Source organism: Halichoerus grypus, chromosome 3, assembly GCF_964656455.1.
Source record: "Halichoerus grypus chromosome 3, mHalGry1.hap1.1, whole genome shotgun sequence".
NCBI lineage: Eukaryota > Metazoa > Chordata > Mammalia > Carnivora > Phocidae > Halichoerus > Halichoerus grypus.
In genome coordinates, this window is record NC_135714.1 from 62380980 (window position 1) to 62400766 (window position 19787).

At 39.9% G+C, this 19787-nt stretch overlaps 1 protein-coding gene across 3 annotated transcripts in view; it reads left to right on the forward strand.

Moving 5' to 3' along the window:
* Positions 1-19787, forward strand: part of FRAS1 (Fraser extracellular matrix complex subunit 1) — a 404600-nt gene that overhangs the window by 150899 nt on the left and 233914 nt on the right. For all 3 annotated transcript variants that reach the window (XM_036104730.2, XM_078068823.1, XM_078068824.1), the window contains exons 4-6: positions 4882-4974; positions 12799-12958; positions 15860-15993. In XM_036104730.2, coding sequence (XP_035960623.2) covers positions 4882-4974; positions 12799-12958; positions 15860-15993 — 387 coding nt within the window. The remainder of the gene's footprint in view (positions 1-4881; positions 4975-12798; positions 12959-15859; positions 15994-19787) is intronic.

Below are 19787 nucleotides of genomic sequence, written 5' to 3' on the forward strand. Positions count from 1 at the left end.
GTGTCCATGGAGGAGCCAGGTGGGCATGTCGAAAAGGCAGCCAATATATGAATCTAAAGCTCAGAGGAGAAAACAAGGTTGGAAATATTATATGAGTATTATTAACATATAGTCAGTAGCATAAACCTTTAGAATTAATGAGCTCATCTAAAGAGCTTTTGTGAAGAAAGAGTATAAGATCAAGGATGCAATTTGGGGAACATAGTCATTTACAAGGAGGTGAACATAAGAGAGGGAACTTAGGAAAATTGAAGAGACATGGTCAGAGAGGTAAGAGGTAAGAAGTGGTCAGAGAAGAGAAAGATATTATGGTAGCCAGGAGAGTAGAGAGTTTCCAGAAGGAGTTTGTATCAACAGTGTTGATCACAGGCCACCCTGAAGTTGGTGTCAGTGGAGTGGTGGGAGAGCAATCTGTATTGTAGAGGTTTGAGGAATGAATGGAAAGTGGGGACAGGAAGCCAAGTAAAGGCCACTCTTTCAGGGAACTTTGCTGAGAACAGGAGAGAAATGGGGCATTAGGCAGACATCAGTACATCTGTAAAGTTTCTTTGAACCTCCTATCCCCAACCATTGAACCCTCCTATGTGTTGCCACGGTGCTTTGTGCTTACCCTTATTATAGTCTTTGACCAGACTGCAAATGCCTATTTATTTGTCTGCTTCCTCCTCCAGACTCTTAGCTTCTTGAAAGCAAAAACCTTGTCTTCTTCACTATTGCAGCCCATCAAACAGCACAGTGTATGACGCTTAGTCAATATTTGCAGAATGACCAAACAAGAGAAGGGAGGGTTTTTTTTTTATATTAGCATAAAAGAAACATGATCATGCTAGGAGGAAAAGGAGGATGACCTAGAAGAGAGAGAGAAGCTGAGGATATGGGAGGTGGAGTAGGGAGGACAGACAGAGACAGAATGAATAAATTAGAAGGAGTGGTTTTTAGGGAACAGAGCATGTGAGATCCAGAGCTTGGATCCTCTTTTTCTAAAAGTGGAAAGAAAGAGCCATGGATAGATACAGAAATAGTTAAATTTGTAAGTAAGAAAAGGGACAGGATACTGAAGTAGTTCATATCTAAAGAGATCTAATCTTACTTTGTGAAGACTTTGAGGTTCAGTTGGGAACTGAAAGAGAGTGAATGTTAGGAGCGGTCACTGAGGGGAGAAAGGGAATGACCAAGGTTAAGGTAAAGCATTTGTGAATGGTGTTAAGGACCCATGGAAGCAGGAGATCAGGAACCTGTGAGGGTACCAAGCTGCATGATGGGATGATTTTCTAAGCAATGTTTCCTAGCCAAGTATAAGGGAAGAAAAGACAAATTGTGGAATAGATCCAGGATTGGGATTTTGCCATATTAATGGCAAGAAAGAATAGATATACAGGAAGTATTGATCATTAAGGCTAACATGAATAGGAAAATGAGAGCAGCTGGCTGAATGACTACAAGGGAAAAAAGTGTTCAAGGAGCTTTCTGAAGGATGTGATATGAGGAGGAGTGAGGATTAGAGAGAACTAAAGGCCAGAAGGTTCAGATTCAGAGAGTTGAAGATTTCTGGTATAGAATAATTTGGAGTATAGGTAGGTCCCAGGGTTGACCATGACCATGCGGAACTCAAGTGAAGTGGAGAGAAAGATTGTATGAATTGAGGTGGTTCAGAATGTACAAGGATAGAATGTCACTTTCATGGACATTGAAGTTGTCTAGGATTATGTCTAGACATAGTGTAGAAAAGAAACTGAGACCCAGGGGCCAAATCTTTAGTGAGTGACTATGAAGGAGTGATCAGCAAATTGGTGAGTGATAGTAATAAGAATGCTATAATCGTAGACTGTGAACTCTAAGGAGGCTCCTTAGGGGTAAAATGAGAGGGTTGTACCAGATGATCCAACCATAAGAAACTTCCAACTCCAAGATCTATAAGTGGATCACAGAACACTTGGGTTCTTTATTTTAAGTAATGAAACAGATCATAGAATGTTAAAACTACTAGAGGCCTTTGGAATTCATTTAGTCAGACTTTCAAATTTTATAGACAAAGAAACAGACTTTTAGGGGTTTAGTCACTTGCTCAGAAACACAGAGCTAGTAAGTGACTCAGCCATGACAAAACCTGAGTCCCTGGCTCATGACCCAATGCAACTCCTACTCTACCATGTTGCCTTTAAATTTTCCTTTGGGTTTCTCAGTAGCATGTGTTGTTATTCAGATCTGCTGTGGTATACTTACATTAGTTTTTGGCACAGGTTAATGAATCACCATTGTACCCTATTATTATAATTAATGACTTTGTTACTCTCATCTTTTAAAGATGTTTAAAAGCCCTTTTACAATTTGTTTTACTCATGGATTGACTGGAAATAACCTATTGTCAATGGCAATTCTAACATATTTCTATCTATCATCTATCTATCTATCTATCTATCAATCATCATTTATCATCTATCTATTCATCCTATCCATATATAATAGATTCTATATCCATTTCCTATATCTATCTAGAATAGCTAGCTAGAGAGCTAGTTAAACAGAAACAGAGAGAGAGACAGAGACAGAGACAGAGAAAAACAGAACAGAGGTATTTAGAACCTTGATTATTTAACCCAGCCCTGTGAGGACCAATCCTCTCTTCAGGATTTATGGAGAATATATATGTATGGAGGACAGTGCCATGCAAAGGAACACTGTATTACATGTGGTTTTGTCTGCAAACCTCAATGCAGCTAATAATAGTATTTGCCTAATTAGGTTACACATAATATAATGTCACAACTTAATTTGGTAAATACTATTATTAGCTGCATAGGTATAATACATATATACACACATATTTATATATATACACATGTATACATACACACAAATATGTGTATGTATATACACATACATGTATATGCTTAGAAGAGTACCTAGCTATTCTAAGTACCCAGTTAAGTGTTAGCTATAATTACCAAATGATCATCATAATTATTTTTGGTTAGTTTTTCTAGATCCTGGGCAAGTAATCTTGCCTAGCAAGCTTAGCAATCTTCATTGTTATCTCTTGCCCATATGGTTACTTCCCACTGTTCCCCATAGGCCTAGGCTTATGTGTTCCAGGTAGCCCACAGCTCACCAGGCTATGCAAGGTCACATGGTTAGAAAGCAAGAACTCTGTCTCTCCTTCTCTAAGCTCCCACATGCAAAATGCTTTGCTCTTCCTTTAGCCCCAATCACCTCTTTGATGTTCTACCACAAGTTCAATAGTTAGACTCAAGTTGGGGACCCTTCCACTGCCACTCACAAATAAAGAATATTATATTTACAAAATGAGTTTTGAGGGCCAAATCTGAAAATCAGTTTTTATAGAAAACAAAACTAATTTGGGGGCATAAAATATTTCTTGAAGTCTTCCATTCTACCTGCCTTTCTCCCTTTCTCCCTGCTTCTACATTAGAATATAAACAGCTTGGATGATCTCATTTTCTGTGTGAAATTCTTAATGCAAATGAGGCTAATGTGGTTTTTACATTTCACTGTAAAGAAGTCTAGTTTCCTCTTGGGTTCAGAGGGCACTTTTCTGAAAAGTCATTAATGTTGCATAGTATGAACAATTTTATAAAACCCCATATTGTATGTTTTGTCTTTCATCAAATAAATTGGAAGAATTTGGTGATCACGTTGCTAGATAAAATTGTATTTAACTGTTTAGTGGATGAACAGTGGTAAAATCTTAGTCCCATTTCTCACTTACTTTTATGGATATAGTTATATAAAATTAGAATTCCCTTGTAGGTATAATTTTTTTAAATGGAAGCAGCCCCAAATATCAAAGAAGCATTAATACACACACACACACACACACACACACACACACACACACACACTTTTTTTTTTTTTTCCATTCTACTGGATGAATTCTTTGTAGACTTTTATTCTGTGGACAAGCCATGATTCCCTGGTTAATGCAGGCTCTCTAACCATTTTTGGTCAAAATCACTCATTGCCCATTCTGTCACATCTTTAAGACATGTGGAAATGCTGAGATACCTAAGGGGAGAAGCAAGATGAGTCAGAGGATCACTGGGCCCCAAAGACAAACAGATGCTCTTTGCTCCACAGTTTTAATAACCCTTGGATAGATGGATTCTTCACAGTGGCAAATGGATGGCTGGTTAACCTGACAACTTACCAATAAATACTGGGTATCATGTGGTAGCCCATTCCCTTGATAGTATCACATCTTGATAGGAAACACTATTGGAATTACAGACGACCTGAAAAACAATGTAGATCTTTATTGGAGCCCAGGAATTCTACCCGGCTCCCCACAGTACACGTGATACCTCCACAACAATGCTGTTTCCTCTCCTAGCTTTGTCCTTCAGTACCCCCTGCCCCGTGTGCCTTGCTACTCTGTCCAGTAAAAGCAAACATCAGAACTTGAGCTCCCCCATGCTGGCTGCAGCAGGCCTACATAGGATAGCTAGAAGACCTGCCAGCTCTGTGGCCAGCCCATCCCCCCACGCCCTGATCCCAAGTCTTCTCTTCTCAGAGAAGGAAACAACCCCTTTCGGGAAGATACAGCCCTTCTTTTACCCTAACTTCTTTTCTTGTGTGGCACTCAGATGGAGCAATGCTAGTGAATAAAATTCTCCACTTCATTACATGTGAAAAGGTGTAGACAATTTTCAAGGAAATTACTTTCACAAGGGGGTTCATTTTAACTTTGAGAGAAGCTCATCTTGACATAGAGAATCTTTTTTGTCAGTTTATTTGGTTTATCCTGTCTGTTGTCACCCAAGGAAACATGAAATTTAGTGAATCTGAGATGACTTGGGGTCTGGTGAGCCATTGTGAGTGTGTTTGCTGCTGCCGTTTTACACTGAGCTGTTTTTAAATGCTCAGGGAGAAGTGCTTCAGATAGCTGCCAACCAGTGCTGCCCTGAGTGTGTGTTGAGGACTCCCGGATCTTGCCATCATGAAAAGAAAATCTATGCGGTAAGTGTTTTCTGACCTATGGTTGATTCTATGCCTGTATATCATTGACAAGGGAAAACTGAGTGCTAAACTTGTGTTGGCAAGAGAGGTTTTCTTTTCTTTGTCTGGGCCGTGGAGGATCTGAAGCTCATTTGACTTTCCATGGGCATTTGGGTTTCTTGAATAAGATTTGAACAGTTCTACTTATTCCATAGGTCCTACATAAATATTTGTAGATTGAATTTGTGTCTGTATAAAGAGTAGTTTGAGAATGTTGATGTTGAAGCAGTCTGATGCTGAATAATCAGGAACCACCTTATCTGTGTGTACCACATACATTTTTTTTCATTTGATGGTTACAGACAACCCTGAGTGAATAGAGCAACTATTATTACTCCTGTATTGAAGATGAAAACATTGAATTGAAAAGAGCTTAAGGTACTCACCCAATGTCATATTACTAATAAATGGTATAACCTGGCCTAGAACCCTGGCCATCTTATTCCTACTTCAGCGCTCTTTCCACTAGGGTGGAGTTTCTACACTTAAGCACTATTGACATGTTAGGCTTTGTTGTGGGGGCTGTCCTATGCATGGTAGGATATTTAGGAACATCCCTGACTTCTACCCACTAGATCCTGGTAGCACTCCTAAGTCCTGACAACCAGAAATGTCTGTAGGCATGGCCAAATTTCCCTTAAGAGGCCAAATGCTCATCTACCTCCATTTAGAACCACGGTCTTAGAAATTGATCCTAAAGTTCCTTGATTATACTTTCTCATTCCAGATCCTTTAGGATTCATTTAAAGACATTAAGTACTGATTAAAAAGTACCATTGCAAGGTTTATAACAGGAACTATGAAAATGGAATGGATACAGTTCATCTTTGCTTACACCTCAATGTTACCCTGAGGCGGTAGATGAAGTTGAATGTGGTGGAAAGAGGCTCTTTGCTTTAATCCTCATCTTCCACCTGATACAAAACTCTCCCCAGGTTAGTGCCTCTGCCCATTCAAGTTAGCAGGATTTGATATGCCCACTCTAGGCTGTTATTCAGTGTGCGTCCCTAAAACTTGGTGAGCATAGTGTACTTTCCCTGTGGGACAGGATCATCTCCCTTGAGCCGCTGTCTCCTAATTACCTGAGGAAGCCACTTTTTCAGTTCTGCACGATGTGTTGCTGAAAGACACCCAAGCAGAATCTATGTTAGGAATGTCTTCAGACCACATATCACCCTTTGCTGCTCAATTCAGTCTCTGTCATGAAGAGTGGTGTAAACTTCACATACCACCGAAGAGGATCTCCTGTGAAATGGGAAGTGCTGTAGAGCACATTGGTGACAGAAGTAATGCCAGCTCATGAGGACTTGAATAGGGATGTGGTTTAAAGTCAGAAGCACCAAGCTGCATCTCTCAGATGAAGGAACACACAGGATCCAAAATAAGGTCAAGGGACAATCAGACATCTCAAGCAAGTGGAATACTAGGGACATGGAAAATCCAAATTCAATAAATCTTTGCACTCTAATGACATTCATCATTTGTCCTCTTGTGTTATTATTTGTGTACATGTGCAATCTTCTTATCGTCCCTTAAGACACTTGAGAACATTGACAGTATTTTCTGCATCTTTGTAGTGATCTTCCTTGCCTCCCACCTAACCAATCACTTAGCACTGAACGTTTCCCAGAGTAGGCGCTCAGTAAACATCGATGACTGGAGGATTCACACAGTGAGCAAATCCCTTCTCCAACTTATCTACGTCCTTGTTCCAATGGCATGTTGGCTGTTGACCAATGACCTATGTAGCTGAGTAGTTCTAGGACCACAGGTCTGCTGATGCATTAGTTAAGAAATGAAATCTGCTTGGCCTCCAGCTTTTTCTGGAAGAGTTTGGAAAGCCCTCCTTTTTCCCACCACCTCCCCCGCCCCATTCTGCTGTAGTACCTCACATGGGAAGCTCTAAACTGTGTAAGAACATAACCATGTGTCTGTTTCCCATATGCAACTTTCAAAATGTACTCCTCAGAAAATGTTATATTTCTGGTACTTGGTGTAAGTAAGAAAAAGGCTAAATTTCAGGAACTATATTTTGAAGGAAAAATTCTCTAGTGGTCTACTTCTTCAAATAGAGATAGAAGAATGATTTTTTTTTAAGTCAAGACAAAAAATCTAATTTTAGTCTTAATAAAGTCAAAATGATCGCATTTCTTGTCTTCCTGCCCTTCCTTCCTCTCTTAACTTTTTTCACTTCCCCTAGATTCTTTCCAAAGCCTTCTTAATCTTATTTGTTTTCTTGCATAGTTTAAATACTTTCCTGGGTTTGCTGTGAATCTCACCTTGTCTCTTGTATCTCTAGGGTTTTCCCTGAATCTTGGAGGGTTTGTTTTATGTTTTTTTTGTGGGTTTTTTTTTTGCACCTTTTGGCTTGCTTGGGAAGCCATCCAGAGCACTTTTCCTCTCTCACTGAACAGCAGTAATCTTGTCTTTAGCCTCTGGCTTGCCAACCATAGGGCAGGTCATGGAGACTCTCTGTAGCTACAAAATAGCCTGGTGTTTTAAGAACTTTAGATTGGTGATCCAAGGTGAAAGCTTTCCCCTAAGAGAGGGCTTTCCAAGAGGCTTTAGCATAGAGTGAGTGTGTGGCGGGGAGAAGGCGGATTAGTTGAAGTGAGACTATCTCCAGAGAGAATAGGGTTGAAGCAAAGGAAAGTCAAGGATGAGTCCAGCACGGGCAGCTTGAGGAGTCCACTCTTTAATGAATGGCCTCGCCTCACCACAGGACCACCTTTGCTTGCAGGGTCGACAACATTTTACACAACTGGCGTTCTAACAAGTCAAGACAAGTCCCGACAACTTCCCTGGAGTGAGGAAAACACTTGAGCCTTTTGGCTGACTCCAGGTTATTTGAGAGTCTTACTTGGGCTTATTACAGCCAGCACTTGGGGGGGGGACTATTTCATCCATGACCTCCCCAAAGCTATCCCTTCAAATTAGTGTTTGGATCGCTGCCCAGCCTCGCCAAACATTCAGGGAGACAAGCCTGAAATATGTTTTCCTAAAAGAGTGCTGGAATGCTTTTCCCTGTTCTTTGCCCCACAAATTAGCTTGTGAAAGGGAGGGAAAAGGACCATCCCCTTTCTTTTCCTCTTTACTAATTTAATCCCATCACCAGATAATGTCAGGTCTGAGAAGATAGTGCTTGAAGATTCCCGGAAAAAGAAAGTGGCAAGTGGTAATGCCCTCGTGCCCACATCCGATTGAATAGAGGAGCTCAGAGGGAGAGATCAGCTCTCTCTGCCTGTCTGGGAGGCTAAAAGGAGTACTAATTTATGTGTGTGAAGGAAGAAATGAATATTGAATTTCACAGCCTTGTTCTCTTCAAAGTAGAGGATGTAATTATAATATGCACTGAACATTCCCAGATAGTTAGTATTCTGGATCTATAACTTCATAACAGGAACAAATTATATGAAGAAAAATTATTTTATTGTTCCGTCAGCAAGCCAGGCAAATACTTTATGACCTTATCTTTCCTTTGGACTTATGTCAACAGCCAGGCTGACTTGTTAGTTGGCTATGCAGAAGAATATATTTAAGATGTTGTCTGCAGAATGTGCTTTTGTTCCATGTCAAAATCTCATCTTTTCTAAAGGTATTAATGAGGTTAAGATGACACAGCTAAAACCAGGTCTGGGAGCATTACTTTGTGTATCTATTATTCCTTGACTTTACAAAGGTCTCTTTGCCGCTAAAGTGTTTATAAAAAATAAGGCTTTTGTAAATGGGTATAGAAAACACTAGGAGATTACATATATTTTATATATATATAATTATTACTATTATATTAAAATTATATAATATATATATATATCAGCATGTGCCAAACCCCTTACCCCTTGATCTCTAGCCTTCCTCTTCTGAGAGCAGCATCATGGGGGACTTATTGACTTCTTTCCCAAGAGAGAGGTGGGAGCAATTTGTCTCCATCACTCTGTGCACTTTGGATCACCATCTGATCATCTTCTGTGGCTTTGACATCAAGCATTGGAGACTCCCTACCAAGTGTTTGTTGCTATTCCCATAATTTTCAAGCTTATTGTGAAGGGAGAATCTCCTGCCTCATTTTATGTCTCTTGAGTTACATGATAGATTCACATCATTAGAGAGCTTGAAGATACCAAAGAGATTAACCAACACAGCCCTCTCATTTTACAGATGAAAAAAATGTTGGTGATTGACAGGTTGTTATTGTAATTAATTTTTGTGGTCTCTGTCTGAAAGGTGGTGTGATTGCAAATGTTTAAGAAACAACTGTTAGTGTTTCTTAGTAGCAACAGAACAAGCTCTTGTTTTAATGAAGTGAAATGTCAAGATGCTTAGAAGCAACCTCCTAACTTTTAATAAATAGAATAAAGAAGTTCACTTCAAGTTGTTTTATATGCAACCTTCACATTTTACTATACTTAAGACATATAAATGATTGATTTGATATTTTAAACAGTATTTGCTTTCTGATGACAAAAGTAAAAATATGTTTATGGTGAAAATTCAAAAAATAAAAAAGTGTACAAGCAGAAAAAACATCACTAGTAATTCCCAAACTATGAAAATCACTATTACTGTTTTCTCAGTTTTTTGGAGAGGGGGTAGCAGTGGAGATGGATAGATGGGTAGAGATCTGTGTTCTGACAGAATTGTGATTACACTGCGTCTACAGTTTATGTCTTACTATTTAATATAACATATTGTGACTAGTCCCCTGGCATACCCTTGGAGAACATGATTTCCTATTATTAGGTATTTGGGTAGCTTCTAATTTTCATGAAAATATTTCCAATCTTGCTATAAAGAACAATGAAATAGAATTCCTTGTATTTAAACTTTTTTTGTGTTATCATCGATCATTTTCTTCAGATAACTTCTTAAAAGTGAAATTAGTAGGTCAAAGCATCTAAAGATTTCGAGTATTAAAGCTGTGACATCTGTGGTCATTAAAATTCAGTTTTAAGTCGTCTGTGTCTAATGAGAAATCCAGTGGGAGTGTCATGGGTAGTGCAGCCTCTTTTTTTTTTTTTTTTTTAGTGCAGCCTCTTTTCAAGTGTGCTTACCTTGGGTAGGCCCCACGTGGCTGAGTATTCCAGGTGCTGTAGTGAGGGAAGGCTTTGTGAAGGAGAAAATCTCACCCCACTGCAGCTTCACCAACACTACTATGAATTTTAAAAACTTTCCTATATCTGATATTAAGAAGTATTATCCAATTTTACTTTAATTAATATTTCTTTGCAATTAATAATGTTAAATATTCTATAAGCTTATTGTTATTTTTATGCTGGGTTTTTTTCTTATTGCTTGTAAATGCTTTTATATAATAGAGTTTACTTCTAATTAATATAATTTATAATTTTTATTGGTTTGTCATTTGCCTTTTAATTTTATGTATAATTTTATGTATAAATTTATTTTTTTTAAGATTTTATTTATTTATTTGAGAAAGAATTAGATGGAGAGAGAGCACATGCGAGGGGGGAGGGTCAGAGGGAGAAGCAGACTCCCTGCTGAGCAGGGAGCCCAACACGGGACTTGATCCCGGGACTCCAGGATCATGATCTGAGCCGAAGGCAGTCGCTTAACCAAATGAGCCACCCAGGTGCCCCTGTATAATGTATTTTTGACAGACTTTTAAAATTTTAACTCATTAGAACCTATCAATTTTTCTCTTATAGTTTCTTTGCTTTTATGCTTAGGCTTTTCAAAGTAGAAAGGTCAATTGCTTCCTATCTTTTATTAGTCAGCAGTTTATTAGCAAGTTGTGGGCTTGCCCATTTATACGCTGTGCTAAATTTGAAATTTTATATTTAATTATAGCAGAAGTAAAAATTGGTGGTAGAGGACTTGGCCTTGATATTAGGTCCATTTCTACAGTCACAGTTGGCACACAGGTGCGAAAAGGAGGAGGAAGGCCATGAACCCAATGCAGTGGGAAGAAGAGGGAGGATTGAGCGTCCTCTACCTGCCACCCCCCCCCACACTCTTTAACAAACTACCTCATTTAATCCTTATAATAACCCAGTGAAGGGGGTGTTGTCATACCATTTCAGTTTTTCAGACCAGGAAGCTGAGATTTAGAAAGATTAAGTCACTCACTCACAGTTCCCAAGGCAGGGAGGGCTGAGATGGGAGCCTCCAAGGAGACCCTCAGTTCATCTGACTCTGCATACTTGCATTTTTGTTCTCTTGTGCTTCAGTAAGTCTGGCTAGAAGAAAGTAATCTTCGTGATAGTGAGGTGAGGACTCAGTTCCCAAATAACTGGATGAGTGTGACTACCTATTACTACCATTATTATAATAATAGTACAGGTTATTAGTAATTCCAAAATGTCAGACTTGGCGTGCTTGCAACCTGGCTATAATTTGCAGAATAAAGGGGTACTGACTTGTTTAGGTAGGACAGAGTTCTTTTGTGTTTGAGAGAGATGAATAACTACTCTGGATGCTGGCTTGAGGAGAGGCAAGAGGACATTTATTTTCTGTGCTTTTCAGTCACACAGTTGTAATCGCCAGATTATATTTAGGTGATTGAGCACCTGGAATGTGTGATGTTTTTAATAGAAATCTATATATGATTTGGGCTGAATCAATTGTCATCATATGCTACACTTAGAGGCAAAGGATAGCAGTTTCCAATATTTAAGAAAATGTTATAGGAGGAAAGTTTCATTCATTAAGCTTATTTCCCCCCTACATCTTGTAAAAGGCCACCATTATTCCATTCTGCCATTGAAAACATAACATACTTTGACAGCTACTTCCCTAAGTAGTCAACATATTTGAGGCTTTTTACATTCAGGGTTCACCCCCCTCTTACTCTGCATCACATTTGAGTATGGCTCATTTAAATATTTTGGTACTCAGTAAGTCATGTAACTCAAAACATGGATCTGTTAGATCACTGATACAATGCTAGTTTTGGGAATGTTGTATGCCAGCCTGAAGTGGATTAGCGACATTCTGTGTGTGTAGATGGGCTCTGAGTTGGCGCTGCAGTTTGTGGGAGAACTGGCTGGCTATCATACTTTCCCCCAGGACCAGATCACTGGAACAGGAGAGAGTAAGATGGGGAGGAAGGAGAGGAAAAGAGGAATATGGGAACTACTCAGGGTAAAAAGTAAAGGCAGAAAGAAAGAGAAAAAGAAAAGAAAAGAAAAGAGAAAAAAAAGAGAGAGGGAGGGAGGGAGGGGATCAGAGTGAGAGCTATTGAAAACAATATGACCATTATAAAGAATCCAGTAGGGGCGCCTGGGTGGCTCAGTCGTTAAGCATCTGCCTTCGGCTCAGGTCATGATCCGAGGGTCCTGGGATCGAGCCCTGCATCCGGCTGCCTGGTCCGTGGGAAGCCTGCTTCTCCCTCTGCCACTCGCCCTGCTTGTGTTCCCTCTCTCGCTGTCTCTCTCTCTCTGTCAAATAAATAAATAAAATCTTAAAAAAAAAAAAAAAAAGAATCCAGTTAATACATATATGTGTGTATATTTTACTTTAGGCTTTACAGCATTTTTTTTAAATGATTGGGGTTGGGGTACTTTTTATTTTCTTTTTGTGTTTTTCTGAAATTTCCTAATATAAATCTTAAGGCTACTAGAAAGAAAAGAAAAGAAAACTCAGTTTTTTTAATTGGTCTCTGACTTGGAACATTGTAAACCCTGGTCTTAACCATGTAAGCCTGGAGCCTTCTTCCATCTGTCCTGAGCACCGTCCTTGATTTGTGTTAGAGGTTTGTTTGTTTGGTCAAATGAAAGCTATATTCTGACAATAAGCTTCTTTTTCTCTTTTTCCCCTAACCCCCAGCATGGGACAGAGTGGGCCGCCTCCCTGTGCAGTGTGTGCTCTTGTACCCGTGGGGAAGTCCGATGCAGCCCCCAGCCGTGCCCACCGCTGTTGTGTGGACAGCATGAGCTGGAATTCATCCCTGAAGGCACCTGCTGCCCAGTGTGTGTGGGCCCTGGGAGTGAGTATGAACTTGTAGAAAGAGACCCTCTTTGCCTCTAAGGTATGCCTGCTGACATCCCAACATTTCTCTTTCTTGCTCAGTGCGGCTCGAAGATCCTTAATTCTGTTCCTTATGGGAACCAAGTTGGAGCCTTGCACTTGGCAGAAGCAATGTCGCGGAGAGTGAGGTTGGAACACATCTTTAAGCTCTGTCCCAAATCTGGGATTCTGCAAGTCTCTGATTTATTTATTTTGTGCTGGCCCGATGCATCCCTCTGCATTTGCAGCTCCCAGGAAGAAAAGGGAGGAGGGACAAGATTCTTTGATGTGATTCCATAAGGCCAAAGTAGTTCCTCCTGCCTCTTGGCAGAGACAGAATGAACAAATCGCATCTCTGTGTAGCATCACTAGCACTAATTCTGCCGGCTGGTCTTTGAGATGACATAACATCTTTCTCCGAGACACACACAGCAGGAAGCAGGTCTTTCGTTTGTCTTGGTGGCATGTTCACCGTGGAGATTATGCCTGCCTACGAACCATGGCCCCATTCAGCAAGCCAGGGGCACACTTCCAGGGCCTTCCTTGGAACCCATGCTTGGTCCAAGCACTCCTTTTATTACATTTTAGGGATATATGTCCCCTTCCATTTTTATAACTAAGTAGTAGATACTTCACGATAAATACAAATTACCATCATTGCTGCATTACATCCTCTCCTGACATATAATGACTAAAATTCTTCTTTTATTTAATAATGCCTGGAAGCTGGGGCACCTGGGCTCAGTCGTTAAGCGTCTGCCTTTGGCTCAGGTCATGATCCCAGGGTCCTGGGATTGAGCCCTGCATCAGGCTCCCTGCTCGGTGGGAAGCCTGCTTCTCCCTCCCCCACTCCCCATGCTTGTGTTTCCTCTCTTGCTGTGTCTTTCTGTCAAATAAATAAATAAATAAAATCTTAAAAAAAAAAAAAAAACCTGGAAGCTATACTCTATTTTTGCCTGTTCCTTTTATTTGTTTTAATTAAGTAATTTTATTTTTAAATTATTTTTATTATTTTGAGGGAGGAGAGAGGTAGGGGGAGGGGCAGAGGAAGAGAGAGAATCTCAAGCAGGCTCCACATCCAGCATGGAGCCCGACACCGACATTGGTCTTGATCGCACAACCCTGAGATCAGGCCTTTAGCCGAAATCAAGAGTTGGATGCTTAACCAATTGAGCCACCCAGGCGCCCCTGCCTTTTCCTTTAAAAAGACCCTGGTTTCTTTCTGATCCCCAGTTATTCCATTCCTGGCATTCCTTTACTCTGGAGAAGGATTACAAGGATTAAAAAGTATGCATAGGAAACAATGAAAAAACAATGCTTGCCTCACGCATTTCAGATGTCACCCACCAGAAGAGGACTGAGAGCTGCTTTGGGCCAAAGAACCCTACAACTAAAAATACTTGAACAAGAGTTTGGGGGTGGCGAGTAGGCTGGCTGAGGTTGTGGGATCCTTTCTTGTGCTTTAAGAGGCTTTCTCCTTGGCCTCCATGAGACATATTGGAAGAATTTTGCCTGGAGAGACGGGAGGATCAGCCAGGGCCAACTTTATAATTTGCTAGGTGCAAAATGAAGATGCAGGGCCCCTTGTTTAGAAGGCAGTGGGTAGGGGGCAGCCTCTTCTTCTGTGGTTTTTCTCAACTCTCATGTTTTTAATTTGCTATTTAATGTCCTGCTCCTTCAGATATGGGGATACTTGCTGGGTGGATGGAGATCCCACAGGCACCCCAGGCCCATCCTGCTACTTGGTGCTTAGGGCTCATGCACTCTCCTAGCACCCTCATCCAGGTCCCCGCTGTGGGTGGAGGGTGGCAGCGTTCACACTGATGTGAAATGTTGGGGTCTGAGACTGAATGGTCAAGAAAGAATTCTTGAGACACCTTCAGTGCAAAAAAGGTAGTTTTATTAAAGCACAGGAAAGGACCCTGCACTGGGATCTTGAGGAGTGAAAGGAAAGCAGCACTGGGATCTTGAGGAGTGACTGATTATGTACTTTCAAGTTGGGAGGGGGTTCGGGATAGCCTAAGTCTGTAAGGAATTTGGAAGCAAGGTTTCCAGGACCTTGAAGGGCTAGCTGCTGTTAGGAAAAGGTCATTTATTACTGTCTAGTAATACCTTAGTCATGAGATCCTTCAGGTATGTATCAGTGGGCTATATGCTTGGGAGGATGATTGCTAACATAGATCTTGGGCGGTAAAGATAAAGTTTCCAAAGGGATTTTTATATGTTAAAGAAGACTTACAGAATCCTGGAGATTGGACTAATGTCAAGCTAACATTGCCTTTTGCCTCTAGCAAAGTATTAACATCGAGGCAGTTGAGTTCCTGGAGGAAAGTCACCCTGCCTATCTTCAGTACTTGTCAATGGGCTGCAAGAGAAATTTGTTATCTTCCTACGGTTCTTTTGCCTTTGTTCTCCACATCAACTGGGTGTGGGTTTAGGAGCGAGTGGCTGAAAACCCATCTCAGGAAGGCAAGAAGGCGTAGGATGTGGGACCATGCGTGAGCTAACTCAGAGAGAAAGTTATTAAGAGCTCCATATAATGGGGGCACCTGGGTGGCTGAGTCAGTTAAGCGTCCAACTCTTGATTTCAACTCAGGTCATGATCTCAGGGTGGTGAGATCAAGCCCCTCTTCGGGCTCCATGCTGGACGTGGGGTCTCCTTGGGATTCTCTCTCTCCCTCTCTCTGCCCCTCCCCATCCCTCTTTCTCTATCCCCCCCCTTTTTAAAAAACAAACAAAAGAACTCCATATGAACACTGCAGAGTTTTAAATCCCCAACCACAGGGTCCTGTGTGACTGCACTGGCCACACACCCATGCCGTCAGCCCTGGGATCAGGATGTGCAGTCCGCCAAGTAATTCTTGTTTTTCTGACCTTCCAGAACCTTGTTCCTATGAAGGCCGTGTATTTCAGGATGGGGAAGACTGGCCTTTGAGTCGGTGTGCCAAATGTGTGTGTAGAAATGGGGTCGCCCAGTGCTTCACAGCTCAGTGTCAACCTCTGTTTTGTAACCAGGTAAGGAAGACAGCCTCCGAATGGATCCTTCAGAGACTATTAACTTCACTGTTGGGGAACTTGGAGCCTCTTCTGAGGTTGTCAAGGCAGGCCTCGAAAATATTAGGAACCAGAAGCAAAGGCTGTTTTGTTTTCCTTATACTTTTGGAGACCACCCCTGACACATTTCTTTTACTCTTAAAAGCTACAGATAGGTCTAATTACCAGCCGCTTAAGCTAATTGTTATGTAATGAAAGTGAGCCTTGAGGGTACACGCAAAGAAGCCACCAGCTCCAGCTGCAGATGTTGCAAAAATGTCAAGTTAAACATCTGGGAAAGTCTGTAATACGATCAGGTGTTGTTTCTCAATGCATAGGTATAGTCTTGCTTTTTAAGACATGTGTATGTCTTTGAACATGATCATTCAGATGTACACTTTTTAATTCTTATAACGATTCAAATTATTCACATTTTCTCTGGGGAGCTTTAAAAATAGTGGATATTGTTCTTCATTTAAAGTTCATCAGATTTTCAAAACATTAGACTCTTCACACAAATTTGGAAGAGAAAATCAATGGCAAATAAATGTGGTATACATGGTATTTTATAATTTTTTACTATTCCAGAGGTTTCTATGGATGTTCTTGGCAGTTGACAGATAACCACAAAAGGAGTTTGCCTCCAGTTGAAAAATAGCTCATTTGTGATCTAAGCAAAGCTGGAAGCCAACATTCAGTTGATACAGAGCAGTACTTTGTGTCAAATAAAACAAAATCAATAACATGGAATATTGTGACAATTGGGCAATATTTTTAAAGGCAGACAAAAGGCAATTAGACAAGAAATGCTAAATGCCAAATAAAGGGAAAATGTATCTAATTGAAAGACTAGATTGTATTACCCACACTACCTCAACTACTGCACTCATGTCACATCTCCCAATTCATCACGAAGTCTTCTCCCAGCACTGAGATTACAAATGAGCTTCTCGGTAGAGTTGCACAGTATCTCACATTCAGAGGACGCTGTGCATGCTGGAGCATTTTGATTTAGCACTTTCCAGGATTCAGTCCCCTTGTGTGTGAAGGGTAATTAAGCAGTTTGCCATGACTGCAGTAAGGAAAGTGGGAGGAGGCATGGAGGAAACACTACTTTGTGAGCCTTCTGCTTTAAGTCTTTGAAACCTTAACGGACTTCATATTGGGGGATAGATATTGGGATAATTGAAAGTACTAGTTCCCATTTTTAAAAACATTATATATAGTGGGGCGCCTGTGTGGCTCATTCAGTTGAGCGTGGGGGTGATTTCAGCTCAGGTCATGATCTCAGGGTCCTGGGATCCAGCCCCGTGTCAGGCTCCGTGCTCAGCAGGGAGTCTGCTTGAGATTCTCTCCCTTGGCGCCCCAACCCCGACCGCACATGCATGCTCTCTCTCTTTCAAATAAATAAACCTTTTTAAAAAATTAAAAAAATAAAAACATTAAATATAAGCTCTAGCTTCAAACATTGCACTCCCATATAGTTTGCATTGATATACATAATTAATTTAAAAAGATGAAATTTGGTACCATACTTCATAGCTAGTTGATGTGCACGCATTCTGAAGTCTTGAAAATAGATTGATTTTAATCACTCTTGAATCATTAAGTTTATATTTTGCCATGACATATTAAAAAAAATCAACTCTCATTATCTAGAAATATTTTTCTTAATTTAATATCATTATTAAATATTGGATGTTCTGATGATATAAAGGGGTGTTAAAAAGTTTAGGCTTTTGATGGAAACACCATCACCACTGTCTACCATCTACCATCATCTCTGTCCTCACCATCACCACATTTTTGGCATTTATTATGTGCCAATCATTAATTTTCAGAGCTCTGTAATTCTCATCACAACCCTATTAGGAGCTATTATTATCATCCCCTCTAAGGTACGGAGAGCCTTAAGTGACTTGGGTAAGACCACAGTTAGGAAGTATCAGTGCTTCTCACCTAGGCATTTCGGCATCACAACCTCAACAGACCACACCTGACTCATATTTCTAACCATTATGTTAGATGGCCTTCCAAAATGATGAGTTACATAGCATTATCTATAGTAACAATCACAAAAATGCTAGTTACTAATAGCATTGAACATGATTGCAAGTATTTTGTATGCATCAACTCATTAAATATTAAAAACACACAAGTTCATCAGAAGAAATGTATTTCCAGGTCTTGAGCTCTAGAAAAAAAATTGATTTTCAATGTAAGAGGTTTTCTTTTTTTCTTTTAAATCATAAAATGAATCTGTACTTATTAAGGAAAGTTTGGAAAAGGCAGAAAAGCAGAAAATGATTATCTAGATTTCTATCATTCAAAAACACCATAATAGATTTTTTTGGTAATTCATTCCAAATTTTTTGTAGGCAAATGTGGATATATTTGTTTTTTTCATAGTTAAAATCACATTTTAGAAGTTGGTGATAATCTCTGACAAAAGGAGAAATCTCTTATGTTTAAACAGGGTGTTGTTCCCTTAAGGAGGGATGTAAATTCATACCAAAATTGCTTGCTACTTTTGTCCAGATGCCTTATGAACAGAGCCCTAACCCATCCACATTTTTGTAGACTCATTAAAATGGTCTGCTCAGTCTGATGAGAGTTGTTCTTGATATATTTTTTGAAGATTATATTTATTTATTTATTTGAGAGAGAGAGAGAGAGTGCACAGAGGGAGAGTGAGAGGGAGAAGCAGATTCCCCACTGAGCGGAGAGCCCCATATGGGACTGCATCCCAGGACCCTGGGATCATGACCTGAGCTGAAGGCAGACGCTTAACCGGCTGAGCTACCCAGGCATCCCAAATGTTCCTGATGATATTACCACCAATTTTTTAATACTTTTAAATATTTTTTTATAATTTTCCCATTCCCACATTGATGAATCTGAGTAGGTTGAACTTCATCTTTGGATGTTCTTTTCAAGAAAGATAGAAGATTGGATGTCTTCTGAGCCACTAAGGATTTGAGAATTATTTTCTTCCTGCCCATATACCTTAGAGCTAATTGGAGGGCTCAAAAATTGGGGGCAATTATAATATTTTCACATCCCAACCCTGTGGGCTCCTTTCCACTGAATCCTGAAATTTAGTGCTATGGAGAAATCTGAGGTCTGTCTGCTTTCTATTCCATTGTGTTCAACTAATTTTACTCTATTGGATTCTTGCAGGATATTTCTTTATCTTTATAAATGAAACATTTTTTCAGGATATTTCTAGGTGAGGTGTCTTTTCACCTTATTGCCTAGAATATGGTGCAGCCCTTTCAGTCAGTCTGTATTCCAGTTTTTGAAATGCTTTCTTCAGTTATGGCTTTAATTTAATCATATTCATTCCAATTATTCTCTTTTCTCTAGAAACACAATGATTCTTAGATTGCTCCCCTCGCTTTCCCCCTCATTATCAATCATGCTGTCTCATCATTTTTCACTTTGTGTCTTTCCTCTTCATATGGAGAGAGCTTCTTGAGTTTGTATTTACTACTTCTAGTATTGATTTTAATTTGACTATTTCACTTTAATTTTCTTTTAATTCTTCCTTATTTTTCTTCTCATTGGTTCATCTAGTTTTTTTTAAATCCTAACGCTTATTCTTTCTTTATTGCTTCTTGCTTCTATTTAATAAAGACTTCATTTTCATGCATCTTACTGAAGTTGCAAAATAGCTTTTAAATCTTTTCTTTTAGATCCTGTAGTATGTAGCATTCAGAAGTCTGCTCTTTCTCTGAATCTTTAGAACATTTTGTTTTGCTTGCTCTTCAGGGTTT